At 34.3% G+C, this 20,581-nt stretch overlaps 2 protein-coding genes and 1 long non-coding RNA gene across 3 annotated transcripts; 1 reads left to right on the top strand and 2 right to left on the bottom strand.

Annotated features, from left to right (window-relative positions):
- Positions 1 to 135: 135 nt before the first annotated feature.
- LOC145597673 (uncharacterized) lies at positions 136 to 5,253 on the top strand. Its single transcript, XM_081653895.1, has 13 exons — positions 136 to 444; positions 535 to 589; positions 887 to 942; positions 2,722 to 2,822; positions 2,978 to 3,047; positions 3,376 to 3,445; positions 3,613 to 3,669; positions 3,796 to 3,863; positions 3,938 to 4,018; positions 4,260 to 4,337; positions 4,475 to 4,630; positions 4,733 to 4,885; positions 4,983 to 5,253. The coding sequence occupies exons 1-13, from the start codon at positions 298 to 300 to the stop codon at positions 5,064 to 5,066; spliced, it is 1,176 nt and encodes a 391-aa protein (XP_081510021.1). The 5' UTR covers positions 136 to 297; the 3' UTR covers positions 5,067 to 5,253.
- Positions 5,254 to 5,401: 148 nt separating this feature from the next.
- Positions 5,402 to 11,319, bottom strand: LOC145597672 (uncharacterized). The gene is made up of 15 exons (XM_081653894.1): positions 11,187 to 11,319; positions 9,499 to 9,618; positions 9,179 to 9,238; positions 8,970 to 9,071; positions 8,480 to 8,554; positions 8,276 to 8,394; positions 8,096 to 8,197; positions 7,895 to 8,011; positions 7,606 to 7,674; positions 7,414 to 7,480; positions 6,909 to 6,962; positions 6,714 to 6,803; positions 6,325 to 6,387; positions 6,198 to 6,236; positions 5,402 to 5,875 (listed from the first exon to the last, which is right to left on the bottom strand). Exons 1-15 carry the CDS (start codon positions 11,202 to 11,204, stop codon positions 5,759 to 5,761), a joined length of 1,212 nt encoding a protein of 403 aa, XP_081510020.1. The 5' UTR covers positions 11,205 to 11,319; the 3' UTR covers positions 5,402 to 5,758.
- A 2,463-nt stretch (positions 11,320 to 13,782) lies between these two features.
- LOC145598832 (uncharacterized) lies at positions 13,783 to 19,530 on the bottom strand. Its single transcript, XR_014103628.1, has 2 exons — positions 19,257 to 19,530; positions 13,783 to 14,633 (listed from the first exon to the last, which is right to left on the bottom strand). It is a non-coding gene; the product is annotated as an uncharacterized LOC145598832 (long non-coding RNA).
- Between the last annotated feature and the right edge of the window lie 1,051 nt (positions 19,531 to 20,581).

Below are 20,581 nucleotides of genomic sequence, written 5' to 3'. Positions count from 1 at the left end.
CACTAATTATCATTATCTATCAAGATTCGAACCCCTAATATTTAGAATAATCCCTATAATAATACGGGATACGGCCGCGACATGGAGAATATGTCATACAATTGTCTCACAACCACTAAAAGAACAAGGGGAACATTTATAAGGCAGGGAAAAGAGTAGCTAAAATTGCGCGGTAACGGGGGCTAACAAGTGACAACCGAGCAAATCCTATCCATCTTTTCAAATAGTCTTACAGACACCAAGATCATCATATTCTTTCTACATCTTAGTAAAATAACTACCCTTTTACTTGTTAATATGTCTCTTCAATCTGCCAATGTTACCTCTTTTCACAAACCCCATCAATTTAATTCTTCTGCTAAACCTCTTTCCAAATTACCCAAGTCCAAAATTGTTGTCACCAAAAGGAGGAAACCATTTAAATTAATTTGTAGCCAAGATGAGGTGATTAATTATTTTTTATATTAGTAACTTTAAAATGGTTTTAATTAAATGGGTTTTTCTCTTAGATTAAATATTTATATTTTGTTGCAGGATTATTACTTGGATGCTCCTGTTTCTGCTGGTGATGGCTTCTCTTTCAGTGGAGGTAATATTTCTTATTAATTGTGGATCTCATGAATTTAATCATGTATTATGTACAAGGGCCAATTTTTATACTTGGTGGTATTGTTAGATTGTGTAAAATTATTGGAGTCAAGAGTTCATTGCAATGATCATATGATTCATATCTATTAATTAAGGGTTACAAATTTACAATGCAACAATGCTAATTATGTTAGAAACTTGATGGGATAAAATAAGATCATAAGAATTAGGGTTACTCAATGATTTTATTGATGATTATCACAAAAATAATAATTAAAATCACATCAATTTTTGACAGGAAAGTATTCAGATGGGTCAAGTCCTGCTGATGAATGGTTCAAGCAGGGAAAAATGGTCAGTTTTTTTTTTTAATAACTTTTATACAACGTTTTCTCTTTTAAAAATATTTTCTTGTGCCTTTGGTGCTATAAAAAATGCTAAGTATGGAGGAGGGCCAGTGCACAATACCTAAGTGTGGGGCACTAGATGCTGTTGCTGCCTAAGAGCATGCACATGCCCTTGGGGCGATTGTGCTGCTGCTGCACGCCCATGTCCTAAGCATGGGCACGAGGCATGTGCACAAAGACGAGGCATGATTAAACACCCTATCCAAAAAAAAAAACACCTATTTTAACAATTTAGGGAAGCGTCTTGGCTTGTCTTAGAGCAAAAGCAAGGCAATGCAAGGCCTTGCAAGGCAAGGCTACACTAGCCAAGGAAATGTAGCCAAGCCAAGGTAACAAGACGAGGCAAGACAACTAGACAAGAAATGACACTTTAAGACACAATGATGAAGGGTTCCCCAAGGCACGAATGAGATGATTTTGGGCACTAATTAGACCTCTTGGAGCCCTTTGGAAACCTCAAGAATCACCTCAATGCATAAATTTGGCAGGTCCAAAGATGTACTCCGAAGGCCAAATTTGAAGGCTATAATACACAAAATCGGACCAGATTTTAAGATTTCGGGACCTGGACGTCGAAAAATCTCGGAATTGAAGGGGATGCATCCCTAGGTTATTTGATGTTGTTTGGAACCTTATGTGATCATTAGTCGGTTACATAAAGTCCCGTGGTAGCCTTGAATTGATGAAAGTAGACGTTTAAGTTTTTGTGTATTAAGTTGACATTCTTAAGGAAAAGTGAATGGTTCTAACCACCGATATGGACTCCCAGGGAGTTATGGGGCCCATGAGAAGCACCCCGGCCTTTTTTCGTTTTCGGCCCAAAAACGTAAAAAAAATTGTCCAAAATGGAAGGCTATAATCCACGTTTTTGAACCAATTTTGAGAAATTTTCCCATATTGAACTGAATGTGTGGGGTGTCCCTCGGAGTCATATAAATGCGTTTGGAACCATAAGAGGCCTACCAATATGTTTATAAAATCCCGAGAATAAGTTTGGTTAACTATGAAGTTTTATTCGAAATTATGTTGCATTTGTAGTTAAATGCTGCATGAGATGGTCGTTTAAATTACCAACTTATTAGGCATCCTGGGCTCCTATCAAGGTGTCATTGGGGTTATCAATTATACTCAAATTCATTACCTGTGATTATCATAACTTCAATAATTAGCATGGGTTGTCTATACTATACTTCATATTATTATACTGTATTGGTGTTGTGTTGTTATCCAACACCAATCTTTGTTGACTTTGGTTGGCTGATTATTTGCAATTGTTCATACATTCATGATGGAATGAAGCAATGGAAACCCCATTTCATGGTTGACAAAAATAGTCATTATTGATGGAAAATCATCATGCTTCTTTTCCCTTGATATTTCATATTTTGATTATTTTCCCCCTAATTATCCAGATTTGTCAAATTTTTTTTTGTACTCTATATATCCTTGATTAGCTTTGGTGCATTGTTTCAACTTGTTTAGTGATGCGAAAACTTGTAGGAAACAACAATGACTTGTTCACTGTATCACAGATATATCTAAACTCCTTAAGCTGATTTCTTATATGCTCAAGTTCTATCCACTGCTTCTTGGTTGTGCATGCTTAGTTCAGATGTAGTGCTTTACAGCAATTTCAACTGGCTTGTCTTTGAATCTATGATCTTGCTTCCATGTGCCTCCAGTTGTCTTACACTACACTCTTACCTCTTTCATCAACATTTTTCAGGTGAAAGCTTATGTTGTTCGAGGCTCAGGAGAGAAGGCAAAAGATCCAATATTTGGGTTGACAATGGGCAGCAGTTCTCAAGCTTCTGATGATGTGTTTAGGTGAATTCCTCATAAAATTTGGTATTCATATAATAAATTTATGGCCATGATAATCATTTTGGTGCACTGGTGGCCTAGCTCCACTTTATACAGAAATTTGAAGAGTGATTAATTGCAGGGTTTACCCATATACGTATTGTTTTGTACAATAATAGATGGTTTTGTGTTGAAAGTGGAAGTACTGATAAACCTTCAGTCATGCTCATTCATGGTTTTCCATCACAGGTGTGTCTTATTAGTTTCCTCTTTTTTTTTTCGCAATTATTTCTGAATGAGTGTTGAACTGTTGATGTATGTTTCAGAGTGCAATACTGTCAGACATTACTGACTCATACCAATTTTTTCATGTTCATACTTGTTACTTTGATTTTTGAATGATCTTACAAGTCACAGTTAGCATTGATTTAACTAGATTTTGATGGTGTGCTAAAATAATTTCACAACACAACACTCGACATATGATGGCATTTAATGCAGTTGCAATTTATCTTAGGCAAGGATTCATTCTTGTACTCTGAATCATCATATCTAATCGAGTGCATGATTCCAACAGGCTTACTCATATCGCAAAGTTCTTCCAATACTTTCCAAGGACTACCATGTCATTGCTTTTGATTGGCTAGGTAATCTCTTTTCTATCTTAAATCATTAACACTTTCAACTTTTCTATCCTATGGTAATATGTGATATGTAGATCTGCTCTTGGTATAGTATATTTGTCACAGGTTTAATAGATGTTTTGAGGTAAAGGAGAATAATATATTCGTGTTGTTATTCCACTCCCTTGCAGGATTTGGATTTTCAGATAAGCCACAACCTAAATATGGTTTTGACTACACAATGGAAGGTATTTCATCTTACCAAATTAATTGGTGGATCAAAGCAACTGTATGCAATGCTTCTTGGGTATTTTTAGCATAACAAATAAATTAATTTATGAACTTCACATTGCTAATGGATGGTGCTATTACAGAATATACTGCATCCTTGAAAACTCTGATTGATGATCTGGTTCCGAATAAGGTTTCACTTGTTGTACAGGTACTCATTCTCTTCTTTTACAGTTCCGATTTTAATGATTTCTGCAATGACATTCAATGGGTTGCTTACTGCAGGGATACTTCTCGCCAGTGGTTGTGAAATATGCTTTTGATAATCAGGATAAAGTCAATGATGTCATCCTAATTAATCCACCCGTATGTTTCTCGATTTTTTTTCTGTTGATTTTTTTTTAAAAAAATAAAATAAAAACTTGTGTCAAGCTCTAACTTCTGTGAGAATGTTGTGTTAGTTTCCAAACTCTAACTGAAGCTCGAATAAGGAAACAGGATTCTACTGCTATGAAATATGTTCTAGATTCATGTTGAAATATACAAAGTATTTCCTTACATCCCAAGTAGAAGTTTGACATTCTTCCCATCTTTCATTTTACTAAAGATAACTGCAAAGCATGCCAATTTGCCATCGTCATTGTCTATATTCAGCAACTTTCTGCTGGGAGAGATTTTTTCTCAGGTACAAAGTTAACTTAGTTGGCTTTGCTTTATTTTTGCTTTTTCTTTAAATTTTCATGTTAAACGACTACTTTAGCTTGGCCAGCAAGTATATGTCACGATGATGGCGCAAATTTATTTTCTTTGCTGCTCATCTAGGATCCTCTCAGAGCAAGTGACAAAGCATTGACTAGTTCTGGTCCATACAAAATGAAGGAAGATGATGCTATGGTTTATAGAAGCCCCTATCTCACATCAGGATCCTCTGGTTTTGCACTAAATGCAGTCAGCAGATCTATGAAAAGGCAGTTAAAGGTTAAAGTTGTTTTTGCTGAATTTCTTTGGTGTCTGAAAAAAGGGGAAAGATAATTAGAGAGAAATTTCTGTACACTCATGTAGTGTAGTGTTACATGACAGGAATATGTTCAGGAGTCAAGGAAGATACTCACGAATGAAAACTGGAAAGTCCGCACAACTGTTTGCTGGGGTCAAAGGGATCGATGGCTAAACTATGATGGTGTCGAAGATTTCTGCAAAGAGTGTAATCACAAATTGGTTGAACTCCCCATGGTATTGACTCTCTTCCTACTTAGACATGCCTGTAATTGTGTTCATTAGCTTGAACTGTTGAACGTTGTGATTAGCAATCTTTTCCTCTCCTTTTCAGGCAGGGCATCATGTACAGGAAGACAGTGGTGAAGAGCTTGGGAATATTATTGCTGGGCTGCTCAGTAAACAGAGACGTATATAGTACTTGCATTTCATTGAAGGTTTAACATGCAATTCTTGCTGATCAGGCGAAATAGTTCTTGCTAAAAAAAAAAATGTAATGTAGCAATTTCTATGACAAGCAGAAATGTTTTTACTCCTTAGTACGTAAAATGAATGGATGATTTAGCTCAATCTTTCTACTTAATATAATGATAAGAATTTCCTTATTTCTGTTTAATAGCTAGGAAACTATAATTTCACAGAAAATCTGTAGGGGGCGGGGCTACAAAATAGGGTGATGTGCATGTTATTTACATTGGTTTGTTTGCTTCCTTCCTGATGCTAAGATTGCTAACTGTTTCTGGAATATTATTCATTTTCTTCAGAATAAAAAATGATCAAAGATTTACTGCAAGAGTAAAATTTAGGGGAATGTAAGAAGGATATTGAAAAGAAAACAAAAAGCTCATATATAAGTACTGTAATCGGTTTGGATTCATTACAAAGTATGAATGGTATTACAACTTTACATATTTTGCCTTGTATAGGTAAAGAAAGAAAAAATTATCAAACAAAACCTCCATCTGCTTGTCTGACATATATGCAGCAGTAGGATAAGCTATCTGGAAAACTAATGCTCATCATAGGATGTATGTTACTCTTACTTCTATTACAACATCTTCACATATTTTAATCAAAAGAATAAGATTGTTGTGATCTTAGACATATGAATCAGCAATTTTTCTTCATAGGTCGCTGAAATGGATCTGTCCAGCAATCGTCATCTTTTACTGCTTTCTTCCATCTATTCTTGAATTTCTCTAGATCTGTCAGTGACTGTTTTCGCACCTGCAGAAGAATGGTTTAAAATTAACCATCATCTTTATTGAAACAATCTGACTAAAAGTACACAAAACAAACTTAGAAATATTCTTGCAGGTTCTTGTTCCAATATCATGTGGAGAAAGAAAAAAAAAAAGACAATAAGAAACATCACGAAAAATTAATTTCTGTAACCACTATCCACACTCCCTAATGATCAACTTGAGCAGAAAGCATAAGTTCAACATGGGATTCTTTAGAGTTTATAGATATTTGAGAGAATAAATTCAAGAGCTGATGTTTCCTAGATGAAAATCAGAAGGAACTGTCAGAGTGTTTTAAGACTTACTTCGTTTCTTGCATCAGTTTTGTTGGAGGTCGATGTTTCCTGCAAATGTAACATAGAAAAATAAGAATACACTTTGTAAATTCTTTCAATGTCTAAAGAAATATAATCTATGTGTTTGTGTTGGTACCCCTTGCAATGAATCCAATGAAGAGACTTTTCCAACTTCCTGACTTGAGGCTTCTGTATCAGTCTGCATAGAAAAACACAGTAATGTTACATCTTAACTATACACCTACAAGCCATGACTATGGTTTTCCCTATGTATGGCGAAGAATTAACTATCATATGCCACACAAGGTAGAATATTGTTCTAATCCTGTTTTTGGGAGCAGAAGGGTAAGACCTTTCCTGTTAGTCTATCAAGGTATTGGGAAAAGCAAGTGGCATATACTGGTAAAACACTAAGCTACATGCCAAAAAGTAATTAACTCAAGGGTGCGAAAAAATAAACAACATATGGCTGATGCCCGTGAGTCAAGACTCTAGGAAATACTGGTAAGTTATCAGAATTTCTACCTTGTTCTGTGCTGTGCCACCCAGTGTAGGAAGGCCATAGTGAACAACATAGTCAGAATCAACAATTCCAATTTTTCTTGTTCTATCTCCCTGTGAAGTATATATAGTGAAAAATATATCAGAATTTAGTATCTTAGTGATTTCAGGCAATAGATAAAATGAATATTTTTTTAAATTCTAACAGAGGATATTTGCCTGAGCACAGTAACCAAGCTGAAAGTCCACACCCCATGCATGAACAAAGTCATTCTGCAAAACAAAAGAAATGTGAATGTTGTCAAATTAACAGTCAAGTGTCTGGACAAGCATCCTAATATACATTTACCAGCCACATTATCATCAACATGTTGGATCAGGTGGTTTAGTTTGTTGAGCAAGAGCATAAAGTATTTATTAGCAGAAAATGTCTTCATGAAACTTTACTTACTGCAATATAGTAGTATAGTTTTTTTTATTCGCGAAAAGTAACAAAGAAAACTAAGCAATAAACCAAGGCATAGCCACCCCTATGACACTCTCTCCTCTTGAATGACCCCTAAATCAGCTAACCTATCCGCTACCCTATTACCATCACGGAAAACAATGACAATACAAAAATTATTGCCAAAATATCTAATTAACCTACGACACTCATTCAACACATGCACAGTGGATTATATAGTTGTATAGCTCAGTGTATAGTATGGTAATGAAAGCGCACCTGGATTATATACCATGCACAGCGCCATGCAGCTCTTGAGAAAACTGGAGCCATCATCTCCACCCATCTGAAATATATCAGCAATGCTCAATTGCTCAGTTAAACAGTGTATAGACAGGTGAAACTGAAGGGGTCATCAACTCCCATTATTTCAAAAAAGGTAAAGGGAAAAATTCAAGACATTTTCTTTACCCTGTGCAAGGAGGTTCTGTACTATTTTCATCACACTTTCTCCCACCAGGAAGGACATTGTTGATTCTCCTGCAAGTTCATCAAGATATCAGGAAAGAAAGCCACAGGAGTACGAAACCGTGCAGTGGCTTTTAACTACCAAATGTCAGAGACAAACAATGCAGCACACTTTAATTGTTGAACCATATGAACAAATGAAATTGAAACTACAAAGTTTCATCATCAATCCTAACTCTATCAAAAGAAAGCAATTACAATCATGACTATTGGGCACATTAAAATAACTAACCTGTGCACAAGTGCGCCCTTTTGTCTAGCTGTTAGTTTATGATGGACCTCTGATTTATCAGGATCAAGGGCGGGCTGTGATATCTCTAGCCCTTCTTTCTTGATGACATATAGATAGCTGTAAAACTTGTATCAGACAATAAGAAGCAGAACCAGAACCTACCTTAAAGGAGCTGACAGAATTTAGAGGTAGTCAAATTACCGTTGAACACTGAAATTTTCAACTCCAAGGTCTTCATCCCAGAGGAAAATATACGAGTATTGAGACACAATATCAGGATGTAAGAAACGCTTTGCAAACCACCTGAAGGAAAGACAATTAGATAAATATTGTTGCCAGAAATTCAGTAGACATGATGTGATATCACCCCCATGTGAATACCATTTAGTTTGATGAGCAGCAACAATGTGCAATGCACGGGAATTCCACCTCAAGTCCTTCCAGTCATCCACATTGCCATCATAATGAAAAAGCATCACGAAAAAATTGTTTACAATAAACTGCAGGAGAAAAATAAATAAACATTCAGTCCAGTAGTTTTTTTAACAACTCAGTCATAACTTCAGAGAAAAATTGTCTTCTCACCTTCCTCACGATTTTGTCCACACTTTCCTTCTGCTTCCAGCCAACAGCCATGGCCAACAAGTTCATATTTTTTTTCTGGGGGATACAGAATAGGTAAACACATAAGAAGGAAGAGATATGTGTATCAGATTACAGAGGAATCCCAAATCATTAAATGTCATGAGTTGGCATCTATGGCGCACATATACTGCCATCAATCTACACATAGAGGTTAGTAGGATATAAACACAAATTTACATCATTCAACAATAGAGACCAAATTGCACATCTATATAATTTTCAGATGAAAGAAACCACCCCTAGCATATCCAATTGTGGCCCTGCACTAAAGATCAGAAACATAATTTAATATATTCTACGCATTAAGTTTCATCTTACAAAAAAGCCCAATAAATTGGTGTCAGTTTTATCTCAATTTGTGAAGGTGAAAGAAAGATGGGCAAGACGCAAGCACAAAAATTATTAAGATCATGACATAGAATTTGCTAACCTTCTTAACAGGTGTTCCCCACAGTGGCTGCATTTCTAAGTCTGAAGTACTCGAAATAATACCCTTTGGCAACCCCTCAGTTCCAATAGGTTTACATTGCCCCTGAAAGAAAGGAACGCAATACAAGGAAATAGTACATGTTACATTCTGGAACATCAATATTAGAAATGATATTACAAGTCCATGAAAACCCATTTACATAAACAAACCTCACACTTATTAGATCTTGTTCGCATAAATTTATTCAGCATGTCCTTTGGTGAGATTCTCTGCAATAATAGGGCTAATCATTGTCAATGTAATTACTTAAGCTAAAAGTCAAAGAAACCATGAATATGAGTTAACATAATTTAAGCTTAGAATATGGAACAGAAGTGCATACATGAGCAGTCTCAATTAAAAATATTTTTGGGTAAGGAATTCACAAGTCACAACAGAAACATGAGCATGCCAAAAAAACATTGACACTATACTCTACATCCACGTGATAAAAATATAAACCACAAGCAAATCAAACAACGATATGTACCTCTCTATAATCTGTTATAACGAGTGCACTGCCAATAAAGACAGCAGCACAGAGCAAAGCCAGAGTCGGAAGGGACTTTATAGAAAAGGATCTTCGTCTTTTAGAGCCAAAAGCAGTCACCTGGTCGATAAATGAAATACAAATTTAAATATCATACGTAATAGATAGATAACTCAATGAAATTCGGTATTTATATACCCTAATCAATTCTATCAGGCAACAGGAAGACAAACCACAGTAATACATTCATGACATAGCTTTTGACCAAGGTTTAAGACTCCTGAAATTCATTGAAAGATCTAGCAATCCTCTTTGCATAAACCAGCATAATGGTGCCAGATCAAAAAAGTTATAGGAACCTTGTAATTCACCCAATCTCAACAATATTTATAACTTGGCACACAAAATCTTTTGCATGTCACCTACATGGTGCTAGCTGAAATTCATGAATTTTAACCATCCTAATAACATTTATACTCTTTTTTAGTTGAACGAAATTCACCCGACAAAAGAATACCCTAAAAAAAAAGCTCCTGGGCCTGATGGCTTCCCAGAAAGCTTCTTTCAAACCTAATATTCTAAGATCTTTATTGTTGGTAGCATTGCGTACGCACAAAGTCAAAACTCCGTCATACATTATCAGTCTGCCAGCTGTAGCATGCACTTACATAGTATGAACCTCTGCTTCTGTATACTTAATGCAAGAACAAAGCTTTATATCTTATTTATCCCAATTGGTTCAATTGTTGACAGGATTTAGATTGCTTAGCCTTATCAACAGCATAAATGCTTAGTCTAATAATCGACTAACAACAAACTATTGAATTGTTATTAAATTATTCTTCTGGTTAATCATCCCACATAAAGCTAATAAGATGGTACATAAACTATGGCTATTAGATCCGCCGCGCTCACTCTTGATCCCAATTAGGATTGGTGGTGATTAAACTACTCAGACTTATGGTTCCCAATTCAGAACTTACTCACTGATGAGTAATTTCCAGTAACAATAGTTTGTCATAAAAACAACAAGTACCCAGAACTTCATACTAGTAGCTAAACATTGGAATTCTTCTACTTCAATTGACTAACATAGGATTATCAAAACCCAGTTTTATCCACTCATCTATCTCAACAACTACAGATAGTAAATAGACAAACTAGAATTTCACTACCAAAATCGATTAAAGCCATTTATATCACTAATTGAATTATGATCCATATACTTCAATCCTGGCACCAAGTCACCAACATTGGACAATTTACTTAAAACCCAGATTTTTCTTTCAGTCATCTTTCTCGAAACTTTGATAAAATTGATGGGTTTTCAATTAGTTACATAGCATCACTAAAATTCATGTGACATTGATAAACCAACCTAGTACAATCAATTCATTTTCCCATTTCATCCAAATTCCATGTAAAACAGAAATTACTAACACAAATTATTGAATTAATTCTCCACTCCCAACCCACAATTCATTCATAAAAGAAAAAAAGAAAATCATGCAATAACATTCCAATTGAATGTTGCCAAATAACATGCAAGTATAAGAGCATATAAAGCTTGAGCTAGAACATTCCCACAATCACACATCAAAGTAGAAAACAAAATTGAGGAAAAAAGCTACAAAAATCAAAACTTTTAAATGATCATAAATTATTAAAAAATTATAATATAAACTTACAAATTTGGAAGACTTCATTTTCTGGGAAAAAAGAAGAGAGAAGAAAAAACAGTGATTATGAAAGTTGATAAATAGTGAAGGTGGAAGTGAAAAAAGGGAGAAAGAGAGGGAAGAATGTTTGAAGGAGTGGAGAGTGGCCCAATAGTTTAGGTTGCTTAGCAATTGATTAAAGTCTTAAAATGGCAGAATTTTTTTACTTTCAAGGAGGAGCAAAGTGGGGCCTCTCGTGTAATAATTTCTAAAGTTACCCAATCTAAAGGTCTATTTACATTTACTGAACTGAACTGATTGGAGCTGAAATGAGCTGAGTTGAAATGAATATTTTATGAGAGAGGGAAATTAGGAGCTAAACTGAACAGGACTGAACTGATTGGAGATGAACTGAACTGAACTAAAATTAAGTAAATGTGAACAGGCCCTAAGTCTGGATAAAGGTATAAAAAAAATTACCGTACGAGTAACTCCAATTATTGTATTGTAGTCTATCTGTTTTTCCTTTAACTTTTAACGGTAATTTACCTTAGGCTTACAAATTAATCATCAAAGGGTAATGCTGTATAAAGTTCTTCGAGCTACAAATAAGCATTTAACATTTTTTTTTTTTTTTTTTTGATATATAAGTTTAAGAATGCATGGCAAAATTATACACTTTCACCAAAAAAAATGACAAAATTATACACAAATCAGTGTAATTAATGAATATATTCGGTTTCTTAAAAAAATAAAATGAATATTTCATTAATACTTTACCCTTTTACACTTTTAGTTTTTTATACTTTTTTTTAAATGGAAATAAGCATAATATTTTTCTTTTTAGATAATATTAAAATTTGTTTTAAATAACATTGAATATTTCAAATATGTAATAATAAATTTTGTTTTTAGTAAATTTAAAAAAATAAAATAAAATAAAGGGTCAAAGTACATCAATTGTTATGGAATAGATAATGTGGCACTTATTAAAAGTGTCTCAACATGTATATTCTGAAAATCGTTTTTATTTTTAATTTTTTTTTTTTTTTTTTTATATACAAGAATCTTATATTTATGGATAGTGAAAATATTATTGCTCAAATTTTTACATAGGTAAACATTTATCTCGAAACAAAGGAGGTAATCAAATTTAATCCAAAGTGATAATGATTTAAAATTTATTTACATGGGCAATTGGACGTAATAGTTTAACATGACTTAAATCTAAAATGACCTAATTCATCTAAGCCCGATTCAAACCCGACCACCGTTGAAATTGACGCCTCTAAAAGTATGGAGATGCAATGCTTCGTAATCCGTACTCATTGTTAACATCTTTTCTATATTTCACTACAACAGTGATAGACAATTGAGTATGGTGGTCAAAAGGCTAATTATTAATAAATTAATAAATACAAAGTAAAGTATGGGTTTTAGGAGCAGTAATGGCATTAGTTTTTGTAGGTGGCAAGTGGAGTAGGCATATCACACGTAAAATTAAATGTATTAACATGGTGTTTAACTTGAAATCATGGTTAAACCAGATTGACTCATGTTACACTTTGCATATTTTTGTCGGTGGACTCACATGTTCTTCACTTAAAGATTTAATTAATGAGCCAACAATTTAGATTATTAGATGCGTGTAAGCTTAAACAAGTTCGTACCTCCTCACCCTCATTTGTAATTTGTACGAAATATAATGTTTCGTGTAGCTTACAAATAGTATGAAATTGGGGAACTCATTGAGTTGATTTACACGATAATCAGCACGGAATATTGTTTTAAATTGAAATTATTTGCCATGTAAGAGATTATCGTTTAATTTTTTTAATTTTTATTTATTTATCTTTTTTTACAGAAAAATTCATCCAAGACCAATTAGATAGAAATGAAGAGTCATGAGCTCTATTGAGGTTTAACTTATCTTATTTAGATGTAATTCTATTCGAAAAGTACTCATTTTTTTTTAAACTTATTTTGTCTTTATTCGACGCTATATTCATACTCCATATTAAAAATAAATAAATAATAATAAAAAAAATTTAAAAATAAAAACAGAGAATGTACTTGCTTGTGAAGTTTGAGGGTAACAAAGGCAAAATGTAGAGGCCTAGGGAACCGTGGCAGTGTGCTACTATGCTTAAACCTGGAATTGGTAAGAACAAATTTTCATTTATCAATTACTCCATACCATTTTTATTTTATTTTTCCTTTTTTGTGTCATTGAGGAGTTTAGGTACGTCTTCTCGCAAGACCGTGACCTAAACTATCAAGTAGCAAAAAATAAGAAAATTTACTATCTAAAAAAGGATCTATATCTTGATGAGTCGGAGTTGAGTAGCGCCCAGAGTTTCCATATCATATGTCAATCAATTTATTCACACTTTACCGACAAAATGGCAAATTTAATAATACAGTAATGCAATGCTCCATCTCAAGACTTTAGTGGCTGCTTCAATTACGGAGTACGCCTTTACCAGTAATAACCTGCCAAACTTGCAATGACTTTGAAAAAAAAAAACAAAAATGAATGTAAAATTGTCAAGAAAATGACAAATTAATAATCTACTCGTATAAACAGTATGTGCCAAAATCATCAGGAGTCAATTTATAAAATTAGTTACTGTAGCTTAAGTGCTTAATTATTCTCTAAAAATAGAGAAATTTTTTATACGTTAAAAAAATGGAAACAAGATGCTACAAGTAACATTAAGTCATTAAGTACTGTAATACCAACTTACAAAGTACAAAATTTATTCCATTTGGTCATATTGCCATATTGGATATGCTTCATGAAACTACTCACGCTTCAAATCTAGAATGCAAATTACATAATGACAATTTTTTTAAAGCATGACAAAGTATGGGGCATCAGATCAAATGATTGAACTGACACATTATGTGTGCAACTCCGGATTAGACGTGCGTATCTCATTCAAGAAAGAATTTGATGGCTCGCTAAATGCTTGATATCACACGCCGTGTCTTAAACCCATACGACATATCTAACTTGGAAAACAAAATGGACATCTTCTCAAGGTCCATCTCCAAAGCTCAAATTGCAATTTGCATACACAAGATGCAGTACACATACAAGGTATGCAACTTTGACACTAATCCAATTGCGAGTGACCGTGTGGAAGGGAACCAAAAATCGAATCAGAGACTATGCTCTCGATCTCCAATGAGTCCACCCTCCAAACAGTAACACCGTGTTCGGTCCTCACAAAGCACCGGGGGAAGAAATTTCTTGGTTTGTGCAGGGAAAGGTATCTGATGTTCAGGCAAAAACCCTGGCTAGGGTTTGCTCAGAAGGAACAGCACAAAGGACCAACATCTTACCTGCTTTTAAAATGTACCGCCCTTATCCTGAATATAACACCACCACCACCACCAGGCACCTGCAACTTCAGATTACACCAAAAGAAAGATAAAACTCCTCAATGTAAACTGGCCTATCTCCTGAGTAAGCTGCGAACATGGGTAAAAGTAAAACATCATGCTGTATAAAAAAGAGGTGAAAACTGAAAACACAAATAGGAATAAACATTAGGGCATGACACCCTTACTCATTATAATTAATTCAAATCATCTCCTCCAAAATGAATATTTAAGCTTTCAAAAGAATCACGACTACAGACTAGCATAATGGCACTACTTAAAAAGTGAAATGCGATGCTCGATTATTGATAGGATCCAAAATCAAGTGTTTCCTTGGGGAGGCCTCCCATCTTTTGGTGGGATGTTTCACCCCTAATAAAGGGGTTTTTGCCCACAAAGTTTTTAACACTCCTTTTTCTCAAGTGTATCCATCAAAACATTTATCACTTGGATCACCGAATTCAACATTACATTCAAGAATGCACACAAAATGAAAAATTCCCCAAACCAAGTATGTGACAGTGCAAATCAGAATAAAGGCTTCAACAATTAATGATATAGCTCGAGCACAATTCAAAACCATATAAATAAAAATACCATTGAACAATTGAAACTTCTCAGTCCCACAAACAACACCGTACATCTTTTTACAGACAACAAAATACATGAAAATTAGCATAACTTAAGAACCTCAGGTTGAGGGCAGGAATCCAATTTGAAACAAGGGGTTCATCACTAGCACTATAGACAGCTCATGAAGGATATTAATCAGGTTTTCGTGTCTTCGCAACAGACCTGATTTAATGGACAAAAAGGAATATAGGATAAAGACAACCCAATTTGGTGATAACAAACCAACAAATCAACAAGAACATATGAAGAAATTTCACTGCAAACCAGCCTGACTTAACCACATCTAAAAATTATAATAATAAATGTAATAGATTCAAATAGCATCAGCGCTCAGGCACACTAATACACAAATTTATTAAGAAAACTACAGTACCAAGCTGCCTAAATATATATCCTGAACATGAATCACTTCGACAATATCAAAGCGCAACCAACAACTATATAAAGCATCACTCCTAGTGACAAGAAGCTATACAATGTTGGTCAGGGGTTAGGACATCAGATATAATTAAGCAACTCATTGCGCAGGAAAAATAGAAACCTCAGAGACCAGCTAGTTTAGTCAGAAGACTAGAAGAGTGGTACCTGCCGCCAATGCCTAGCTTTGCACCACATTTAATTTTCAGAAGTGTCTACAAACTAGAGAGATATTCAGATATACCAGCCTACAACTAAAATCTTTCTATTTTAAATTTATAAACGACGACACACCAATCACAGTTTCACAACTGAAATCCTTACAATTCGAATTAGGTTTACAAAGATCATTATGATATTCTAAATAATTTTTTTTTTAAAAAAAAAATGCTCCCTCAGCCTTGATAAATGCAATTAAGGAAATTCACGTGACAATGAAATAATAGATTCAGTTCCCTGGGAAGAAGACGGAGAATTACAAGAGCATCAGAAATTTCAGTCTGCGTGCCAAAACCCCTCTCCTTATACAATTAATGGATGGAAGTCCATTCAGACTATCATGAGTAAAGACTAGAGTCCAAAGAGAGACAGTTGATAACTAGCAAAGAAAAATTCATCCCCTCATCATGCTTTTCTAACTCATAGCTTCGGCCTGTCGTAGAGGCGCCAAATTTCTTCAGCTAGGTGCAATTAACAGAAAAAAGGCAACTACTTTATCTCTACTTATTAAGCAAGCATTAAGGGAAGAATTAGTAATGGAAATATTGGACACTTTACATGTTTCAGGGATCAAAACATCAAATATGACCACCTTCCTTACAAGTGACACAATGAATCATATCATAATCTTCCTCGAGCCAATCAGAGTGTCATTCAATGATTAACAACAATTATCCGACCCTGATCTCTTGGTAGGGCACCAAAAGAACAAGCATAAAGGGCTCAAGTATCTCAGTGGAGCTTGATTAAGGGGAGCTAGTTGAGGATAGAGGTTTAAATTATTGCCGTCTGCCAGAAGGATGGAATGTAAAAGGTTCAAGAGAAAGGTTAAGCCAATTTAAATTACTACATGTGCATCTTTGATGACCTTTTCATCACCCAAAATAGAAAAGGAAAAGGCAATGATGTACACCTAAGGGAATATATAAGGGTAAACATAGAATTAGGGTACAATGTGTTTTATTACCAAAAAGTATGGGTTAATAAAGGCTTAAAGCTATACATAAGTGTCCTATACTCATATGCCATTTCCGTGTTGGAGGAAGTTAGGAATGGGAACACTAAGCAAAACGGAGTATCTGATCTAAGGGTACATAGAATTAGGGTGTCGGTTTTCTAAATATATAACACACTTGATATAGGTTATGAATATGTATAGAGCACTACATGTAGTTTTTAAGAGGAAACAAAATGCCTAAATTTCATAGCTAATTCGCTTTTAAAAGTGAAGCAACATGATCATGTGTCCACATCTCAGTTCTATCTTCTATGCATGTGTATCTTCATGGGTAGAAGTATCACCAAATTAAAAATAAAAGGTGAAGCTAACATCTATGTTGCCAATTTTGTGGATATGTTATGGTTGATTGACACTAACTGTTTATGACAACTTTTTTTGTGTTTCCACCTCAAAATTCCCCTTTTCCTAGTGTCGTTTTTTTAATTGAGAAAGGCACTTCAGCTTAAATTGCTGCATTAACTTCAGATGAAATTGCATGCTTTGTTCCTAGTGTCTTAAGGATAAGAACTTGCTTTCTCAAATTCATTGTCAATGAATTTTTGAGGGATACGTAGGGACCTAGGAGACACAATTTGGCACACGTATATAATGCTTATATGGCAATTATGTATGTGGAATCTATGGCTTGAGTAGGGTTGATAACAGTTTTGAGCCTCCCAGAGCCACTTTCCTTTAAACTACTCCTTACTAGGAAGTTTCAACGAACTTTCAAGAGTTACTCAAGTTTGAAGATTCAAAATTTTTTATAAGATGCTAGCATATGCAGCACTTGTTATTGTTTCTTATTGAAAAATAGGAATCACCATATAAGCACACAATGCCACTTCAGCACAACCACATAAAGATGAAAATTAAAGAGCTTACATGCTGATCAGCTATGAAGTGTATCAAGCCATGTAGATGCAGAAGCACAATAAAAGAATGGACAAATTTACGCATATGCATATGCCACAAACACCTTCACAATTGCATTAATCAGAAAATTAAGGAGGGAACCCGTCAGTCAACACTTGAAAAACAAGTGAAAGTGAAGATAATTAAGTCATTGTACCGTTTAGTAGCAAATAACCGTGCCTGTATAGAAACATATACAATATTGGGTTGAATAATATCTCCCACATTATTAAAAAAAAAATAACTATAAATCATTGTTTCAGGAGTATAAATGATTGATGCATGTATGCTATGTATAAGTTCCAAAATAAAGCATCATTTCCAGAGAAAAACTTGTTGCCATTTGTTGAATTGTATAATATTAGCAACTGAGGATGCCAAGCGTAAGGAGACTTCATGCAAGGGGTGTGCAGAGAGGTTATTGTGTTAATTATGATATCCGGCCAATCCAATGTGTGTGCAAGCAAGTGCAAAATGTCCAATTAAATTCCCATTAAGCACAATGCCACTAATACATCTTAGCACAAGGCTGGGAAACCCAACTGATCAGGTAACACGTGACAAACTGAGGGATAGATCAACGAAGGCTTCAATAAAGGCATTGTTGTAACGTCGTGTATGAGCAACTGAGCAAGGCCTATTCCACTAAAGCAACTATGACTCATTCACTCCTACAGTCCTATCTATATGCATAAATTTGAATGGCTCCACTAATCATGACTGTCATAATGACTAGGTTTTACTAATATGATCAGCACTGCAGTGGGAAACCTAACTGCTAGCAAGTAACACGAGACAAAGTGAGGAATAAATCAATAATGGCATTGTGGTAATTTAATGTCGTGTATGTGCAAGACCTAGCTAATTCAATAACTCCTATAGTCCTAATAAGCACAAGCTTGAATGACTCCAGGCTCTACTATCATCATTATTGCCATAAACATGTCTGTCCATCAAATTAGGTATAGTAAAACTTGTCATTCAGAAATAGGTACCTAGTTCCACTTGAAAATCAAATTTTAAAAATTATTTGCAACAACTTATTCTTGAAAATAAGAACAAATCTATTATTTTCACTCGACATAACCTCACATCTAGAAATGAATTTGGGACTGCTAAAATAAATCTAAACATTTTCTCCTCAAACAGTATGACATAATTACTAACAAACCTACCTCCACAAATTTCTTCATATTTATTAACCCTCGAGTACTATATGAGTAAAATTGAACACAAATACTAGGTAATAAATTTCAAAAGAAATCACAAAAGAAAAAGGAACAAGCAAACATTTTCACTAGTAGACTAACAATCTCAAATATTCTTTATGGCTGTCAAAAGCTCTATACCAACTAACATTTTACCAACATAATTAAACAATTCAGAATCAAGAGCAAATTTGCATCTAAAACAAACGTGTAATTTGATTTGAATAAGAAATAAATCTATGCAAGAGATTCAATTATTGATGGGATGATTAAAAAATAATGCCACAGTAAAAAGAGATATATGAATGCATATCCACTCACATGAAGATGGCAAGCTGTGCATATAATCACCATTCGTCTCCAATAAGAGTGAAGCACATATAAAAACGGAACATGTTCACGAACATCAATGTGGATGTCATTAAAGCATGAGGATAGAAGAAAACAAGCTGCTTCCATCTTTAGATTATATGACAATGAGAGAGAGCACGCATGTACACAGTTTGGTAGTTACTTGCATAAATCCCAACAAGCTTGCTTAAGCGTGCTCTCTCTCATCGTCAAACAATCTTTAGATGAATAATTATGGGAGCCTAAGCCTGCATAAATCGATTGTAATCAATCATTAGAAAAAATGGGCATATATAGACAGTGAAAGGAAAGATACGAGTTCTCAGATAACAACATATTTCTTGCAATCAAGCTAAGCAACTATAGAACATAGACTCCAGGATCTTCTAGATTCTTAAAAAATTACAAAATACAATCAAAGAGGTATGCAACATAGCACGGAGTAACATTGGAGCAATAATTTAAAGGTTAATCTATCATTATTCCTACTACAAAATATGACCCCAAAAATCCGACACACTGAAAGTAGTAAAAGGGCTCCAGAATAGTGCAAATCGAAGTTGATAGAGAAACATACCAAATGTTTGCAAAATTACAAGACATCAAAAAGCCATCTAAAAACAGAAAGATCGAAGCAATGGCAAATGAGAAGTTCCATTTCAAAAAGCAACAAAACCTTAATGTACTGTCTCTCTTTTTTTTATCATTTTCTTTTTTTTTACTAATATTCAAAAAAAAAAAAAAATGGAGCCAAATTGATCAAAGATGGAGCACACAACAATAAAATCTCTGTTAGTAGAGTGACAATAATATATTGTCGATGGCAGAATGACAATGGATTAACTACATTGACATGATTTCTGATTACAATTGTCAAATTGTTCCAATATAATCCCCTCATAATAGTGACATGATTTATAATAAGGCCCTTCATAATAGTTGAATCATTTCAATCTTCTATCCATCACTTCATTGAAGTGGTGGAATATTTGGAAATCTCACAATAATTAAACCATTATCTATGATAGGAAAGTGACACCTTTTTCCGGACATCCCAAAATAGTATACGTGACTATTAATTTCGAACAAAAGGAAGAAATCTTGCACATAATTGTATCAATTTTCAGCTCAAACTAAAGATTGAAGTCACCTTATACTCTTCATCAAGTGCTATATTACAAGAAATCTAATCATGAAAAAATAAATCTAGGAAGGATGTGATTTTCGAGCAGCCAAGTGAGATCTTTACAACTTGACTTACATAATGATGGATGTAAGAGATGCTACACCATCAT

This window comes from Chenopodium album, chromosome 20 (assembly GCF_948465745.1).
Source record: "Chenopodium album chromosome 20, dcCheAlbu1.1, whole genome shotgun sequence".
In the NCBI taxonomy this organism is placed as follows: domain Eukaryota; kingdom Viridiplantae; phylum Streptophyta; class Magnoliopsida; order Caryophyllales; family Amaranthaceae; genus Chenopodium; species Chenopodium album.
This window is presented reverse-complemented; position numbering and strand designations above follow the sequence as displayed.